Below are 17,062 nucleotides of genomic sequence, written 5' to 3'. Positions count from 1 at the left end.
ATTTTCGTAGGTTATTTACTAATAGTCTAGTTGCGTTAAACTCTGTCTGTGTAATAGTTTCGAAAATCAGGCCCTTCTTACGCGCAAACGAAGTTTTACTTGGACGTTTCTTTTTTCTAACGCTAGATGGCTTTTTAATAATTTGCAGCTGTCAAAACAGTCAGTTACTTTGCACTTAGTTATCTCTTTAAACATTTATCAGCAGTTATTTTGTTGAAATATTTAGTGTTAATTAACGATTACTATTCCACCAACAAAGCTCACTTGTTAGATTTTTAAAAATGTGTTATTTTTTTCTACTTCCGGTTTTCTCATTTCAGTCAGTAGTTCAGTTAATATTTACTCGACCCACAAAAGAACCACATATTCGTGATCCTCGTAAAATTTGTGGTAAAGTTCATGTTATTTTTTGTACGTACGCGTACTTCTGGTTTCGAGAATTATCCTGAACAGGAAAATTCTCGATTTTGGCCAAATTTTGGATTTCGTTGAAATCACACCTAATCGACCCCAAATGTCATGGTGATCACGAATATGTGGTTTAATTTGATGACAGCTCAATGGTTGAGGAGCTGTGGTTACTTCCGGTCTACTTCCGGAAAATTTTCAAAAAACAAGCAAGTGAGATTTGTTCTGTTTACAGTTCTCAATATTTCAATTTGATTTTAAGTTTAAAAAATTGCATCTTTAAATCTTTGTGCTAAAAAACCTGACTATTGTTTCTATCTGTACTATGTAACTATTATTTGCATGTCACTAAATAAGAATTATTTTCTCTTTATTCAGGTAATGCAGAGGAAACGTCGAGAAGATGGACACCAAAACGTCGCCGGTATCTCCAAAATGTCAGCGCGGATCATCATTTGTTATTGGTAATATGTTTGTGTTAGTTAACCCGTTGGCTGCCACGCCTTTGTTCTCCCCTAGCTCCTTAGCACGGGCCGCGCTGTTCGGTCTCGTGGTTTACATGCCGCGGGGTCGGACAGTTGCACCAGCCCCAGATTCGCTGCAAGGCCCCGTTAGGCAGTGCACCATAGGGACTTCCCCCTTTTCGATACGGTGATGGATTCTAGAGGCGTGCATTCCATCTTCTCCTGTCACCGTGTCAGCCCGGACTTGTCAGCATTGGCAAGTCCCACTTGGTCATGGATCCTTCAGACGTGGCGCGTAGAGTAGTAGAGAGCAACCTACGGGTTGTATGGCGTGGCAGCCAACGGGTTAACTTAAGTGTATGTGTGTATGTATGTATGTATTTATGTATGTATGTGACTGTAAAATGTGGTGGAATTATGGGTGGAGATGTGACAATAAAGCAATTCCTTTTGAAGTTTTTTGTTTGTTGTCTCTTGACACTTGTAACAAAATGGGCACTTATACGTTTATACATAAGTTTGGGCAAGTGACTTGTTTACATACTTACTTATTTCAATACTCCAAATTTCTATGGAAAACCCAACACTATCTGCAACTCCTTTGTTCCGCCAACTTCAGTTAAAAATGAATTCTTAAATTCAAAAATTTAGAGTTAACACTAATCAGCAGTACGTCTCTTTCGTTACTTACCCTGAAAATGAAGTTCGTCCAAGCACTTGAATAGGTCGTGTTAAGAGATTTCGTAAAAGATGGTTACCATTAAAAAATTTATTTTCTCATTTAAGATCAACAAACTTTCAACTGTCCAGCACCGCAATTTTATTGGACGGCTCGGTCTTTGCATGGATAACGAATCGAGTGATGGTGAAGCATCGATTAGAGTCTGCTCATCTTTGAATTCACCAACGGAGGGACTCTTTTTGAATGTCTTTTCGGCGGCCTAGCAAAAAAATAGCAAATTCAAATCAGACGTGAATCAAATGATGCTGATCGCTCGCCATCTCACCGCGAGACTCTCCATCTACTGCATTCCACTCAGCAGAAGCCGGGCGGTTCCAAGGGGTCCGCAACTCAAATTTACTTTTTATTTTTTTTACTTTTTCCTTACTTTATTTTTCCTTTTTTACTTGTGAGATAGGCTTTCCTTCAAGCGAAAATAAAAGGGTAGGGAGGGGATGGGGAGGAGGGGGGGTTCGTTCGCGCGCGCCCTTCTTTTAGCACGTAAAGTAAATTTCCTTTTTTTTTCCTTTTTTCACTTTTTTTTGCTTTTTTACCTTTTTTATTGTAGTAAATTTGAGTTGCGGACCCCTTGGGCGGTTCAGTTATGGTACACCGTGACGTGAAATCCGCCAATGTTTTACTGCAACGGGATTACGAAGGAAGAGTCGTGCGAGCTGTTTTGGCCGATTTTGGTTTGCCACGTTTTCATTTGGATCTCAACGAAAGTGGCTCCGGCTCTGGCCTAGCAGCCAGTTCCATGACAGCCTTGGTAGGTACCCACGACTGTGTTGATCCTTTGTATGCGGAGGTACTGTATATTTTCAACATGTTCCAACTGATGCAGTGTTTATTAATTATTTTTTCAATTACCATTGTAGAGTTTAACCTGCAGACGGGTCGGCCAGTTTGCATGTCCTTCACGCTTGAATGTCGTGGGGAATATTACGTTAAACTGTCAATGCGGTGATGTAGAGGTTGGGTGAAAATTGGACGTGTTGCATCATTATCAAGCAGGTATTCAATAGCCGCAAGGCTCAGCCATTTGGTATTCATTTTGATATTGGTTGTTGTAGACCCTTCCCCAGCAACGTCAACCTGTAGAAGGAAAGGCCAGTTTGCATTTTCTTCACACTCGAAGGTCACGGAGATATTACACGGAGACGTTAAACTTGTCATGTGGAGTAGAGGTTGGGTGAGAACGGGAAGTGTTGCATCATTATCAAGCAGGTACAATAGTCGCAAGGCTTAAGAGGTTAGGGGTAGAAAAAAAATCGTATAAAAGGAGAGAGAAAAGGCGTTTGAAATCAGTTGAGTGAGTATCTCCGACACGGCAACTGCTGTGTCCTATTCGTCACTAAATGCATTCTTCATTCTAAAATCATTTCGCAATAAGTAAATATCCTTTCACTTTTTGTGTCGAATTTTATTGTTTTTTTTCTTTTCAATTGTTAATATGCTATTTATTGAATATATTTAATATTCAAATTGTTTATTGTCTGTCGTATTAAAGGAGAAAAAAGGCCAAAGAAATCAGTCGAGTGATCATCACCGACATGGCAATAGCAACTGCAGTGCACTATTTGTCATCAATTGATTCTTCACCGTGTAATCAGTTCGTAATCATGAGTAAATATTCATTTTTATTTGAGTCATGAAACAATTCTCATTCCTAGTTTATATGATGAGCTATAATTGAAATTAATTTTTAAATTGTTTATTGTACAGTTAATTATGGCGTTGTGCTGCTGTTGGGTCGACCGCGAGTGTACCGATGTCTCCTGGATACGGTGGCCCCGAGTTCACCAAGGCGCCTGAGTACTACATTGAGGCTCCCAAGTACTACACCATCAAAGCTCCAGAGTATTACACTGCAATCTACGCTGCCCCAGCTTACACCACCAAGGGACCGGAGTACTGCACCACAACCTCCGCTGCCCCAGTTCACTACACCGCCCCGAGACACAACCACATCTGAGGCAGCCAGTATTACTGCACAGCGGCTGCTTCTTAGTAACAACCTACGTTACACCTAGATGCTACACCGAAGCCTCCAAGTACTGCACCGGCAAGGCCGAATATTACATAACCACGTTTGCTGCCCCAGCTACCCTGCTACACCGAGAAACCCAAGTATTTCTCTGCTCCAAGCAACTATCGAACAGAGGCTCCTGTTGACTACACCACCCATGCCCCGGGGTTTTACAGTACAACCTACGCTGCCCCATCTACACCACCAAGGCTCCAAAGTACTACACAACCAAGGCACCCCAGCTTCTACTTAGGCTGCTCCGACTTTCTGCACCGAAGCTGCGAAATATTCCACTGCCCCGAGATACTACACCATCAAGGCTGTTACAATGTTGCATCACAACCTACGCTTCTCCAGTTTACTACATAATGGTGAAGCCAGAAATGGAAACAGGTATGGGCCCAACGGGTCTTGCTTTATTCCTCTTGTGTCTCTTCTACAAGATTAACGTCTGGAATATTTGTTAATTTTTTTTTTTTTAATGTGAAGTAGTCAGGGTAGAGACAATATTTTGATAAAGGGATAAAAGTGCTTTCGACTTATTTTAAAGAAGTTCTACATAACACGTGGGTTTTTGTGTTGAAATTTGTTGGTATAGTTAAATGTGTGCGGCTCATGAGTTGCCAGGCTGAAGCTTATTTTCTGCTAGAAATCACTTGAGTAGAATAACCAATGAAGCGTTGTTGACACTTAACTTGCATCTGACCGTGTGGAAGGCCTTTTTATTTTTTTCATGTTACTTCATTTTTTTCAATCATTCTCATTTAATTTCTCCAATGTCAATTGCTAATTTGAAGGTGACGGAGATTATTCCGTAAAATGTGCCATGTAGTGGTGTAGAGGTTGGGCAAGAACGGGACGTGTTTCATCATTATCAAAAAGGTAGAATTGCTGAAAGGCTTGAGTTGAGAGGTAAATCGGGGTTAGAAAAATTCGTATAAAAGGAGAGAAGGAAGGTGATAGAGATTAGTCTAGTGAGCATCTCCGACCCGGCAACAACTGCTTTCTTCCAATTCTCAATCATGGGTAATTCGTTTATTTTACATGGAGTTTTGTATCATATAGACTATCTTACATTTGTTCATGTGTCACTAATAGTTAAATATTTTAATGTTCACATCTAGTTAATTTATAGTCTAGTGCTGTTGTTTGGTGTATTGTTGATGGTCGAGTCGTCCACTGGTGTACCGGTGTCCCCTGGGTGTGGCAGATACCAAACCGCAATGCTACCGTCTTACTACACAACAAACATACGCAAACAGTTACTACACCTAAAAGGCCGTATGTTACACAAGGACGTATGCTACACCGGTTTACTACACCGAGGAATTCAAGTATTACTCTTCCCCGAACAAATACCAAACAGAGGCTCCTGTTTACTACACTTACCATCGCCCTCGAGTGTTACACTACAATCTACGCTGCCCCAACTACTACACTGTAGCTCCGAAGTGCTACACATCAATGCACAACCAATTCGCAATTGGTAAATCTGCTGTTTTACATAATTTGAATTATTCCACATGCTCTCTAATTGTTAATTAATAACTGAAAATGTTTTATTTTATTCATTTACAGTTTATTTTTACGTCGTGCTGCTCTTGGTTGTTCTATCGTTGCTAACGTGTTGACCACTGTACCGAACTCCACCGACTTTGGTATTAACGACAAGTGATGTATGTCAATAGGTGCAATAGCCGTAAAGTTTAAAATGTGAAACAGGAAGAGAAAAAATTGGATAAAAGAAGAGAGAAAAGGCGATTTATCAATTGAATGAGCATCTCCTACCCGGCAGCAATTGCATTCTTCCAATACTCAATTAAAGGAGTACTACACCACCAAGGCAGCGGAGTATCAAACGACTGCGTATGCTGCCCCAGCCTTTTAGTCCGAGGCTCCCAAGTACTACTACGTTCCCAGCTACTTCACCGAGGCTCCAGCTTATTACGCCACAACGCGGTCAAAAACTACACCGAAGCGCCCAAGTATTACTCTGCCCCGAATTACTTCACGCGGCTGCTCCTTCGTACTACGTTGGACCGAAATACTACACTGAGGCTCCAGTTTACTACACTACAACTAACGCTGCACCTTGATACACCTAGCTAATACACCAAGGCACCCAAGTACTACATCGACGAGTCCGCATGTTGCACTACAACCCACGCTGCCCTCAGCTACCATACCGAGGCTCCGCTCCCATACCGATGCTTCCAAGTACTACACAACCAAGGCACCCGAGCTACTACTTAGGCTTCTCCGACCTACTGCACCGAAGCTGCGAAGTATTCCACTGCCCCGAGTTACTACACCACCAAGGCACCTGAATGTTGCTTCACAACCTTCGCTTCTCCAGTTTACTACAGGGAGGCTCTTAAATACCAGAGCCGAAATTTCTGATTTATTTATTTGTTTTTAGATTTGTCGGTCATATCTCAATAGTAACTAGTGACTGGGAATCGTTGTTGATCTTAAATGAGAAAATAAATTTTTTAATGGTAACCATCTTTTACGAAATCTCTTAACACGACCTATTCAAGTGCTTGGACGAACTTCATTTTCAGGGTAAGTAACGAAAGAGACGTACTGCTGATTAGTGTTAACTCTAAATTTTTGAATTTAAGAATTCATTTTTAACTGAAGTTGGCGGAACAAAGGAGTTGCAGATAGTGTTGGGTTTTCCATAGAAATTTGGAGTATTGAAATAAGTAAGTATGTAAACAAGTCACTTGCCCAAACTTATGTATAAACGTATAAGTGCCCATTTTGTTACAAGTGTCAAGAGACAACAAACAAAAAACTTCAAAAGGAATTGCTTTATTGTCACATCTCCACCCATAATTCCACCACATTTTACAGTCACATACATACATAAATACATACATACATACACACATACACTTAAGTTAACCCGTTGGCTGCCACGCCATACAACCCGTAGGTTGCTCTCTACTACTCTACGCGCCACGTCTGAAGGATCCATGACCAAGTGGGACTTGCCAATGCTGACAAGTCCGGGCTGACACGGTGACAGGAGAAGATGGAATGCACGCCTCTAGAATCCATCACCGTATCGAAAAGGGGGAAGTCCCTATGGTGCACTGCCTAACGGGGCCTTGCAGCGAATCTGGGGCTGGTGCAACTGTCCGACCCCGCGGCATGTAAACCACGAGACCGAACAGCGCGGCCCGTGCTAAGGAGCTAGGGGAGAACAAAGGCGTGGCAGCCAACGGGTTAACTAACACAAACATATTACCAATAACAAATGATGATCCGCGCTGACATTTTGGAGATACCGGCGACGTTTTGGTGTCCATCTTCTCGACGTTTCCTCTGCATTACCTGAATAAAGAGAAAATAATTCTTATTTAGTGACATGCAAATAATAGTTACATAGTACAGATAGAAACAATAGTCAGGTTTTTTAGCACAAAGATTTAAAGATGCAATTTTTTAAACTTAAAATCAAATTGAAATATTGAGAACTGTAAACAGAACAAATCTCACTTGCTTGTTTTTTGAAAATTTTCCGGAAGTAGACCGGAAGTAACCACAGCTCCTCAACCATTGAGCTGTCATCAAATTAAACCACATATTCGTGATCACCATGACATTTGGGGTCGATTAGGTGTGATTTCAACGAAATCCAAAATTTGGCCAAAATCGAGAATTTTCCTGTTCAGGATAATTCTCGAAACCGGAAGTACGCGTACGTACAAAAAATAACATGAACTTTACCACAAATTTTACGAGGATCACGAATATGTGGTTCTTTTGTGGGTCGAGTAAATATTAACTGAACTACTGACTGAAATGAGAAAACCGGAAGTAGAAAAAAATAACACATTTTTAAAAATCTAACAAGTGAGCTTTGTTGGTGGAATAGTAATCGTTAATTAACACTAAATATTTCAACAAAATAACTGCTGATAAATGTTTAAAGAGATAACTAAGTGCAAAGTAACTGACTGTTTTGACAGCTGCAAATTATTAAAAAGCCATCTAGCGTTAGAAAAAAGAAACGTCCAAGTAAAACTTCGTTTGCGCGTAAGAAGGGCCTGATTTTCGAAACTATTACACAGACAGAGTTTAACGCAACTAGACTATTAGTAAATAACCTACGAAAATAAGTCAATTGTTGGGTACCTGGGCATAATCACGTGGTGAGTGACTGCAGGTGTGTAACAGCGGACGGAAGCGATCACTGAAGTGGTCCAGAAACTCGCCAAGTCGCCAGTGAAGTAAAACAAATTGTGTTTAGAAGCAGTGAAGCTAGCGTGCGTCTCGAAGATAAGGATGGAGAAGAACTTTGGTGGAAGTCCCTCTTCCGTCATGGACAAAGGTCAGCGTTGGCTCAAAAATCTCCGTGCCAGGACCACACGATTCCATAAAGAAACTGTGTGCTCTGTAAAAACAAAAGTTTTACATTAATGAAAATATAAACATGAATAAAGCATATCAATCTTTACCTTTTCTAAGAAGCACACTGAAATGTTTATGATGAAAAAACCGTAAAAATGGAATTCACAACAACCAACAGCATTACTTCACATGTTGAGATAAATTTCCTGATGCTAAAGAAAGTGTCATGAAGTATTGCAGTAGCGTGGTGATATGTGGTATTGATGCTTACCTTTATTATATGGGTGATGCATTTAGTAAGGCTTTCATCAACAAGCAGATCTGGTACATACATTCAGGTCACTTCATACTCTTCATGTCTGTGAATCTCTAAGTGGGAATGGGACAAGGAAATTCCTCCTGCTCCTACTCCTGATAGTTGTCGGTTATCTTTCCAATGCGACGACGGTTGACAACGACAGCTCCGGTTGAGGCGATCACATTGCTCAATCGGAAGTGCAGAAGATCGATTTCATTCAGAACTTTAGAAGAGACACAAGATGAGGTAGAAGGATTCTTTTTAGGAACACACAAAGTTCGGCTTCAGTGGCTCCAGTGGAAATAGCTGCAGATATCGATTTGTCGATGACGACCTGCTGGCTCTTAATTCCACTGGGAGGAACAGCCTGTTTGGCTATGGCTTCCTGCAAACTAATCTCCAATTCCTGAATCTTCTTCTGCAGTTCCAGCATCCGCTATAGATCTTCCAACTGAGAAACTCTTTCTTTTGAATCCTAACGTTCCACTGGCTGCGGTTGATTGATTTGTGAAGGCAGTGAAACGGGAACTGGCACATAAATAGGTGATGCATAGATATTTGAATAGCTTGTGATTGTTGATGATGTGGCCGAATATCCCGATGGAACATATTCGCGTTCTAAAAGAAAAATTAAATGTTATGAAACATAACGGAACTATGTGCCAAGAGCAGTAAACAAGAAATGAATGGAATATTTACAAAATTAAGAAGGAATCATGTTTTTATCCATTTAGCAATCAAGTGAAATTATCATTATAGGATAGGTTGAAAACTAGGCAGTTAAAAATATAAAAAGAATCCCAAAATGTTCACCAAAGTGAAAATTCCAGTTCATTCACGGTTTCATTTGCTCAAGAGAGTACATTACAGAAATTAGACTATTAAGTGAATGAAAAAGGAAGCCGGCTTTCCAAATAGTTAAATCTGTATGGGCACCACATCTTGACCATAATAAGGTTTGCTATGCAAATATAACAAACAAGTTTTAATTACTCTACAAGGAGCAACTGATAGACCACTAGTGTTTTACAAACAGATAGGGAGGAGCAACCATGCTATCCTCTTGGTGAGGTGTGGGCTAAGATTTGTCTTTAGACATGGGAACAAACCCCAAAACAATCCATCCAACAACGAGTGGAAAAGCATGATTTTCAGAAAGATTTTTTACCACATTTCACTATGTTGTTTTAAATATCACAGGAGTAAAAAGAAATATTAGTCAAAATACAACTACCTTGCAAACAGAATTTCCATGGTTTTGGAAGACAGCTTGAATTGGACCATTTAATCACTGTCACAAGCACGCAGATCACATGAAGCCTTCAGCTGAAGATATTATCTGAAAATATTCAGTAAAGAATTAAATAAGAATCTAAAATAAAATAGTGTGTTATCAATTAAAACTTTCAAATATATCCAACCCAACGTTAAGAATGAAGACAAAAAATATCGCATGATCGATGTAAACTGTTTACATTTCGTCAAAAGGTTTCATAGTAAAAATGCAATACCTGATGTCAGATACTTTAATAGTGCTATTATCCACGAAAACTATATAATAGATTACCAAATCCCTGAGAATAAGAATCATCATGGGGATCGCCGGATCGTTGTCACAACAATAGCCACTATCACCAATACGCTTTGGGGCGGCCATTTTGAATGATTTGAAGCACTAAAATTGAGGGGGAGGGGGCAAGGTTGCATGACGAATTTGAACAAGGTGGATCATTAACTCATACCAGAGTAATAGCTGGTAATAGCATTTGTTTTCTTCTTGGTATGGAATACGGAGAAAAAATGTCCCTCTCCATACCCCTGGTAATAGATAAATCTATGCGATGATAATAATAACTTGTAAAATTTACAGTTGTTCTTTCATAGTCGGATAAGCTAACACCAGCAAAAGAAACAGAAAATTCAATGATCACTTGCAACTATACGAGATTTGCACTAGTAGAACCAGATTGAAATGTACGAAATGTAGTAATCAACAAGTTTCTTTTTTCCAAATTAGTTTGGTGGCCCTTAAAAGGGCCGATTGTTTAAAAGACGAGATGAACAGGAAATTTAAGCCTTGGCGGGCTTGTCAGTCTTCTTGGGCAAGAGAACGGCCTGGATGTTGGGCAAAACACCACCCTGAGCGATAGTGACACCGGAGAGAAGTTTGTTCAACTCTTCGTCGTTGCGGATGGCCAATTGCAAGTGACGAGGGATGATACGGGTCTTCTTGTTGTCACGGGCAGCGTTACCGGCCAACTCGAGAACCTCAGCGGCCAAGTACTCCATGACAGCAGCCAAGTAGACGGGGGCGCCGGCACCGACACGCTCAGCGTACGAGCCCTTGCGAAGCATTCGATGGATACGACCGACGGGGAATTGAAGTCCAGCCCTGCTGGAACGGGTCTTTGACTTTCCCTTTACTTTGCCTCCTTTTCCACGGCCAGACATGATGAAGTTGAGAGTAAGTTAACGCTGTTCCTAAAATCAAGGAACAAGTGATGTATACAATATGAAAAATCGGGGTTTATATAGTCGCTTCATGTCGGATTCAGAATGCAATCTTGGTAGCCAAACAGAAAACTTTTATTTGCCCCGCCTTTCTTTCTCTCTTCCTGATTGTGTTACTAGCTCCGCCCCCGAGTGAACATCTGCTGTTACACGTAAGTCTCTGGAGACGCGAGTTTTGGCTACCATCAAGTAGTGAGGGGGAGCCAGCCTCAATATAAAAACCAAATTTGAAGTGACGGTCGTTACTTTCTCAGATTTACTCAAGTCCTAGAAAATGCCCCCTAAAGTTAGTGGAAAAGCTGCGAAGAAGGCCGGCAAGGCCCAGAAGAACATTGCCAAAGGAGACAAGAAGAAGAAGCGCAAGAGGAAGGAGAGCTACGCCATTTACATCTACAAAGTGTTGAAGCAGGTCCACCCAGACACCGGCATCTCCTCCAAAGCCATGACCATCATGAACAGCTTCGTCAACGACATTTTCGAGCGCATCGCCGGAGAGTCGTCCCGTCTTGCCCACTACAACAAGCGTTCGACCATCACTAGCCGGGAAATCCAGACGGCCGTCCGTCTGCTTTTGCCCGGTGAGTTGGCCAAGCACGCCGTGTCTGAAGGCACCAAGGCAGTGACCAAGTACACCAGCACCAAGTAGATTATCTCCGGTCTTCTCTTTCAACCCAAACGGCCCTTTTCAGGGCCACCAAACGTTTAAAGAAAAGAAAAAAACCTTACTGTCACACATATTTAACTTAAACGATAAATAATACTTCAATAAACAGATGAAGTAGTCTAGATTCATTCCAAAACGAATAAATCCTAAGCAATGTTGGTTATTCAAGGATAGCTTTGATACTGGAATATAGATCGTTTCAAAGATTGGATTGTAAAATAACTGTATCCAAGACCAGTCTAGCACCATCGCATAATTTCTGCTTTAATTAGGTATTTTCTTTTTAAACACTACTGTTGCTTTTTCTCCCTTTATTTAATCGTCCAACGGAACCATTGAAAGAAAATGAAAATCTTTTGTGGAATGTTCTTATATTTATCTTAAACCAGTCAATTTTTCCATCAGCTGCATTAATTCGTTTGACAATTTTTAAGTGATTAAAACGTAAACTAAGCACGAGATAACTTAAGCCAGTTTTAAATTGAGACCGTAAGTTAAACGAAATCTTTTTTCTTTAAAAATTGGTGGCCCTGAAAAGGGCCGATTGAATTGAGATCGAAGTCTGAGTGAAAATCAATGTTTAACCGCCGAAGCCGTACAGAGTGCGGCCCTGCCGTTTCAGCGCGTAGACGACATCCATGGCTGTCACAGTCTTTCTCTTGGCGTGTTCAGTGTAGGTGACGGCGTCACGAATCACGTTCTCGAGAAACACCTTTAAAACACCACGGGTCTCCTCGTAGATGAGACCAGAGATACGCTTCACACCACCACGGCGAGCAAGACGACGGATGGCCGGCTTGGTGATACCTTGGATGTTGTCACGCAAAACTTTACGATGACGTTTGGCGCCTCCTTTGCCGAGTCCTTTTCCTCCTTTACCGCGACCAGTCATTTTGAGATAAGTTTCGGAAGTTTGATAAACTACTAAACTGAATACTGAATGATTCAAACTGTGGAAGAATTTGTGCTTTATACTCGCTCCAGTCCCCTCAAGCTTAACGCCCATTGGTGGGAACTTCCGCAACGCCCATCATTCTAACAAAGAGAGAATTTCCGTTATCAATTCTTTCCCTCCCATTTTTGAACTAACCAATCCCTAGCCAGTGAACTCCCTTAGCTCCGCAACGTCCGTAGATTCCCCACATATACCAAGCGCTTTTACTAGCAAAAGACATCAGAAATTTCAGTCGCTCGAAATGGCTCGTACCAAGCAAACCGCTCGCAAATCCACCGGTGGCAAGGCGCCCCGCAAACAGTTGGCCACTAAAGCTGCTCGCAAGAGTGCACCGGCCACTGGAGGAGTCAAGAAACCCCATCGTTATCGTCCCGGCACCGTCGCCCTTCGTGAAATCCGTCGCTACCAAAAGTCGACCGAGCTTTTGATCCGCAAGTTGCCATTCCAGCGCTTGGTCAGAGAAATCGCCCAGGATTTCAAGACCGACTTGCGTTTCCAGAGCTCGGCCGTCATGGCCCTGCAGGAGGCCAGCGAAGCTTACTTGGTGGGTCTTTTCGAAGACACCAACTTGTGCGCCATCCACGCCAAGCGAGTCACCATCATGCCAAAAGACATCCAACTCGCCCGCCGTATCCGTGGTGAACGTGCTTAAGCCAATTGATTCCCTTCTACCAACAAATCGGCCCTTTTCAGGGCCACCAAAAAATAATGAAAAAGTTAAGCTTACCTCATCTCCATTCTAGGCACGTTGAAAACTAAAATGTTGACAAAAAACGTCCACAAATATCACAGCAAATTAAAAGAAATGAATAACGGTGGTAAATTTTATCCAACTGTCACTTGACGTGTGTTTGTAGTACAAATGTTGTTTGGAATACGGGTTGCGTTGAAGTACTTTCTGTTCAGACTTCTATTGGCGAGTCTGGCCCATTTTCAAACTAAATAATATTTTGACAAAAATCCATGGAACTCTGACCAAAAAGAATCGATGAGAAATAGGACAAGAAAGAATTACGTCGAGAATCTGCATCAAATTTCTATTCTGGAAAATAGACGTAAAGATTATAAAATCACCAACTGCAATTTTTGGTTATACACCCGAGTACGAAAGAAATGGAATTTACAATATAAATCTCGTGCGAAAACATTTTTTAAAGAAAACTTTAAACGGTCCTTTAGATTTTAAACTGTAATAGGGAACGAGTGTGCTCATTTGCTTATAAATTTTGAATGGCGATTTTAATTGAATGTTCAGAAAATCAGCTGCATTACAGATTATCCAGAAAACTGTCGTTATTTATTGATTTAGTGAGGCAGCGGTCGCGCAAAAATTTAGCTAGGTGCACGAAATCGGAAAAAAAACTTTATTTGCAATATCTGAGATGGTAAGTCTCGAATAATTCAAGAACGCGCCCATAGCGGCCAAGTTTCGACAACAAAATTATTAATAGAACACATAAACTAAATGAACGGGATTCTATCGGACTAAAAATTATGCCATCAACTGATGCAAACAAGGGCGGAGGAGTCGTAGAGTGGCATCAACCTGGCAACATCACGAAGCAAAAAGTCTATTTTATCTGTGGGACTACATTAAGATCCAAACCTTTACACCCATCATCCTATATCTGGATGTCATTGTGACACACCAAAAAAAGATAACAGATTAAAAGATAAAGATACATTGTCCGATAAAGGCGTAGATTGAATTGAAATTAAGGGAAAAACAAATAGTGTTAAATTTCACCTTTGAAGAACTCTCGTCAGTCTCGTGTACTTTTTAACGACACGCCTCAACAAAACATTTGCAGGGGTGACTAAATTCACCAACTCTTTTGCACAAAATCGAATGGCTTCGCATTTCTGTCGACGGCATCCACAAACTCTTCAGGAGTTGCGATGGCAGATAATAAAAGCACCTTCACATCCGCCTCTGCCTCGTGCAGTTCCTCGGGATCGCGGCCATAAATGCGATTGTAAACATTTTTTAAGGCAAACGATAAGCGGATGTTTTTCAGATTAGGTGAACTTGGACTCTGCGACAAATTTCGGAAGATAGCCAAAGAATCCACAACAAAAATATCACTAGGAAAATCCTGAGAAAAGGTGTTCTAAATGAATTCAAATTTTATACAATTAATTATTTGGAGCCAATTTACCATAATGCCATAAAGTCGAGAAAATTCAGCCAAAAGAATGGGAAAATCAAATTTGAATCCGTTATGAGCAACAAGGCAGACGGGCTTTTTAAGTCTATTCAGAAAGCTCAAGACGATGTTGCCAACATCTTCGTCAAATGGACTCTGATGATCCAAATTACAGTTATCAAGTTTAGTTATCTCCGACGCCTTTGGTTCAATCCGTTTCGACGGTTTAATGCACAGATTCAATCGGTTCGTTATGCGTGGAAACTGTCCGCGTTGACAATTAAGAAACTGCGATCTATCGATGCTGCAAAAACTCAACTCTGTGATTTCCGGATCTTTAAGACCCGTGGTTTCCAGATCGAAAAACACAAGACTGTTTATTGCTTGAGGATGAGAAGACATATCGAGCGAGGGGTTAAGTAAAAACTGAAATGCACAAGCAGACACTTGCCATTTGTTTTATAGTACCGTGTTATCGTTCTTATCAGTTGCTCAACTTTCTGTTTAGAAACCTTCATACACTAAAAATGCAGCAAATAGTGGATGAGTCAGTATGGTAATCCAAGTCAAACAAGTGTAGCATCTCGATTCTATACAAGTTGTTTGGGAATCAAACAGCTACGCAATACTCAAATCATCTGTTATCTATCTCTGAAATTTTTTACATAAATAGGTGTTGCAACTAAGGAGATTGGGTTGGCAGGCGACTGTGACTAAGACATCATTTTATGACGGGAGTTTGGTTGCAATTGAGTAATCGGGCTAAAAGAAATCGTCGTTTTCGAATAACGATTGGCTGGATAACAAAGTACTTCCGTTTTTTAGGACGATGAGATCATAGCACGAAAAAACACATCACGTAGCGACCGCAAGGGTAACGAGAAAAGAAAAAAGAATTTTATTAAAATGGTTAAGTCAATTTAGATAAACCGAGTACCGATATCCAAACTGTACTGGTGCACAGAGCGTGTTTTATCTTTACACTGTTAAGAATGTCCGGACAAGTGTTTACTCTTGTACATGTTGCACATAGAAGTATACTACATTCGAGAACAAAACTATCCAACGATGCAAATTAAGCTTAAATGCAAGCGTTTAGCTTTAATAATTGACTGAAATAACGTAGTAAACGTCGCAATGGACATCGGAAAATATGGAGAGCTTTTAACGCAATATATCTGGACTTTTTCACGGCACTTCGAAATGGAAAGCATTTTTCTTGGCATCGTCAGAGCTATTCCATCATCATTTTTTCAGTGAAGAAAAATTAATCGGGAAATCTCGGCTTACCTTAATTGTTCGCTGGCAGTCGACGCCGTCACTTTGCCGATCATGTCATCCGTAGGAGATAGAGGTCCTAAAAGAAACCAAACACAATATGTGCAATTTGATCAAAATTGAGCTTAAAAAGACAGAAATAATATTGACATAATGTACCTTCTTCTTTAAAAAAAAGTAAAATTAATAATCATAACATTGCCAAATGTGTCCACCATCAAGATGGAAGTGTGGTGTTGAAAAATTGCAAGAAGGCTTGATGTAAATCTACAAAGTGTGACTAAACTAGCACATTTAAATATTATACAACAAGCCAAGAAAGATTAATTTAAAGCAAATTTTTAATTTTTCTCCATCAGGAGATTATGATTCTACACTTACTCAACACCACCATGCTCAACAACAACACATTCCCACCCATTCTACAACTCTAGAAAAAAATCATGGGCTGTTAGAATGGACCCCATTCAGGAAAATCAATATGAACTGATCAACTGATACACTATTTAACTAGAGGCTGGTAGTTATAATATATAAACCTGCAGTAAAATTAATAAACAATTTGTGATTTTACCAATGATGCAATTTGAGGCTGTGATTGGGAACAAATGTTGTACTTCTTTGGCAAACTTTGATTATGGCATCATATATAATATTCTAGGAGAAAAAAAGTAAACAATTATGCACAGTAGACCACCATTTTACTATAAAAATGAACTACATACTTCGAGAGCAATCTAAATTGTCAAAACTAGGAGGTATTTAGCAACCACACACACATCACACCAATAACCCAGCTTACATGAAATGTGCAAAAACTGCCATCATACCGAAAAAACTTTACTTTACTATTTTCTGTATTAATTGGAATCATTTAAAGGACACTTCAAAGTTCAATTAACTCCCAATTAACATACTTCATTTGCAGAAAAATCAAAATCACGTCTAGGATAGCACTAGCAGACTACGTCCTACCAGTCCTACATTAAGATTTAAGACGGATCAATTTTGGGAGTTGCCATTTAAAAAAAAAAAAATCTTTATTTATTGTTCATTTCAAATTTCAAAATGTAAAATCGGTTAAATCATAGAAAATGACCAAGACATTTTTCGTTTACAATCTAAGTTTTTGAAAAGTTGAAGAAAATTAAAAACAATAAGAAACAAGAATCAAAAAGCGAGTTAAAAGAATTCTGAGTGGAAGAATGAAAAATCGCTTATTTTA

At 40.2% G+C, this 17,062-nt stretch overlaps 5 protein-coding genes and 2 long non-coding RNA genes across 14 annotated transcripts; 3 read left to right on the top strand and 4 right to left on the bottom strand.

The window, feature by feature from the left end:
- The first annotated feature begins 2,190 nt into the window (after nt 1-2,190).
- Nucleotides 2,191-6,124, top strand: LOC124337347. Of its 5 annotated transcripts, XR_006917235.1 has the most exons (8): nt 2,191-2,401; nt 2,472-2,607; nt 2,667-2,820; nt 3,104-3,219; nt 3,319-4,015; nt 4,747-5,108; nt 5,201-5,473; nt 5,926-6,124. It is a non-coding gene; the product is annotated as an uncharacterized LOC124337347 (long non-coding RNA). The 5 variants fall into 5 exon arrangements; XR_006917236.1 differs by lacking the exon at nt 2,667-2,820; XR_006917234.1 differs by lacking the exons at nt 2,191-2,401; nt 2,472-2,607; nt 2,667-2,820 and adding exons at nt 2,827-2,985; nt 4,420-4,648.
- Nucleotides 6,125-8,160: 2,036 nt separating this feature from the next.
- LOC124337372 lies at nt 8,161-9,963 on the bottom strand. Of its 4 annotated transcripts, none has more exons than XR_006917277.1 (4): nt 9,704-9,963; nt 9,517-9,621; nt 8,256-8,900; nt 8,161-8,196 (listed from the first exon to the last, which is right to left on the bottom strand). It is a non-coding gene; the product is annotated as an uncharacterized LOC124337372 (long non-coding RNA). The 4 variants fall into 4 exon arrangements; XR_006917275.1 differs by having other exon boundaries at nt 9,758-9,962; XR_006917276.1 differs by having other exon boundaries at nt 9,514-9,621; nt 9,850-9,958.
- A 376-nt stretch (nt 9,964-10,339) lies between these two features.
- On the bottom strand, nt 10,340-10,811 carry LOC124337253 (histone H2A). Its single transcript, XM_046791358.1, has one exon. The coding sequence runs from the start codon at nt 10,731-10,733 to the stop codon at nt 10,353-10,355; it is 381 nt and encodes a 126-aa protein (XP_046647314.1). The 5' UTR covers nt 10,734-10,811; the 3' UTR covers nt 10,340-10,352.
- A 256-nt stretch (nt 10,812-11,067) lies between these two features.
- Nucleotides 11,068-11,460, top strand: LOC124337268 (histone H2B.3). The gene has a single exon (XM_046791373.1). The coding sequence runs from the start codon at nt 11,068-11,070 to the stop codon at nt 11,437-11,439; it is 372 nt and encodes a 123-aa protein (XP_046647329.1). The 3' UTR covers nt 11,440-11,460.
- A 577-nt stretch (nt 11,461-12,037) lies between these two features.
- On the bottom strand, nt 12,038-12,512 carry LOC124337208 (histone H4-like). Its single transcript, XM_046791309.1, has one exon. The coding sequence runs from the start codon at nt 12,461-12,463 to the stop codon at nt 12,038-12,040; it is 426 nt and encodes a 141-aa protein (XP_046647265.1). The 5' UTR covers nt 12,464-12,512.
- Nucleotides 12,513-12,650: 138 nt separating this feature from the next.
- On the top strand, nt 12,651-13,083 carry LOC124337330 (histone H3). The gene has a single exon (XM_046791439.1). The coding sequence runs from the start codon at nt 12,654-12,656 to the stop codon at nt 13,062-13,064; it is 411 nt and encodes a 136-aa protein (XP_046647395.1). The 5' UTR covers nt 12,651-12,653; the 3' UTR covers nt 13,065-13,083.
- Nucleotides 13,084-13,762: 679 nt separating this feature from the next.
- LOC124337159 (three-prime repair exonuclease 1-like) lies at nt 13,763-15,007 on the bottom strand. Its single transcript, XM_046791241.1, has 2 exons — nt 14,572-15,007; nt 13,763-14,508 (listed from the first exon to the last, which is right to left on the bottom strand). Exons 1-2 carry the CDS (start codon nt 14,959-14,961, stop codon nt 14,236-14,238), a joined length of 663 nt encoding a protein of 220 aa, XP_046647197.1. The 5' UTR covers nt 14,962-15,007; the 3' UTR covers nt 13,763-14,235.
- Between the last annotated feature and the right edge of the window lie 2,055 nt (nt 15,008-17,062).

The sequence above is a fragment of the Daphnia pulicaria genome, chromosome 4 (genome assembly GCF_021234035.1).
Source record: "Daphnia pulicaria isolate SC F1-1A chromosome 4, SC_F0-13Bv2, whole genome shotgun sequence".
Taxonomy (NCBI): domain Eukaryota; kingdom Metazoa; phylum Arthropoda; class Branchiopoda; order Diplostraca; family Daphniidae; genus Daphnia; species Daphnia pulicaria.
This window is presented reverse-complemented; position numbering and strand designations above follow the sequence as displayed.

Excerpts from the sequence above, each read along its gene's own strand:
- LOC124337253 (XM_046791358.1), bottom strand. The coding sequence starts at position 10,733 with ATGTCTGGCCGTGGAAAAGGAGGCAAAGTAAAGGGAAAGTCAAAGACC.
- LOC124337268 (XM_046791373.1), top strand. The coding sequence starts at position 11,068 with ATGCCCCCTAAAGTTAGTGGAAAAGCTGCGAAGAAGGCCGGCAAGGCC.
- LOC124337208 (XM_046791309.1), bottom strand. The coding sequence starts at position 12,463 with ATGGGCGTTAAGCTTGAGGGGACTGGAGCGAGTATAAAGCACAAATTC.
- LOC124337330 (XM_046791439.1), top strand. The coding sequence starts at position 12,654 with ATGGCTCGTACCAAGCAAACCGCTCGCAAATCCACCGGTGGCAAGGCG.
- LOC124337159 (XM_046791241.1), bottom strand. The coding sequence starts at position 14,961 with ATGTCTTCTCATCCTCAAGCAATAAACAGTCTTGTGTTTTTCGATCTG. Across the intron at positions 14,509-14,571 it reads CTCGACTTTATGGCATTATG|GATTTTCCTAGTGATATTTT; the intron begins GTAAATTGGCTC and ends ACCTTTTCTCAG.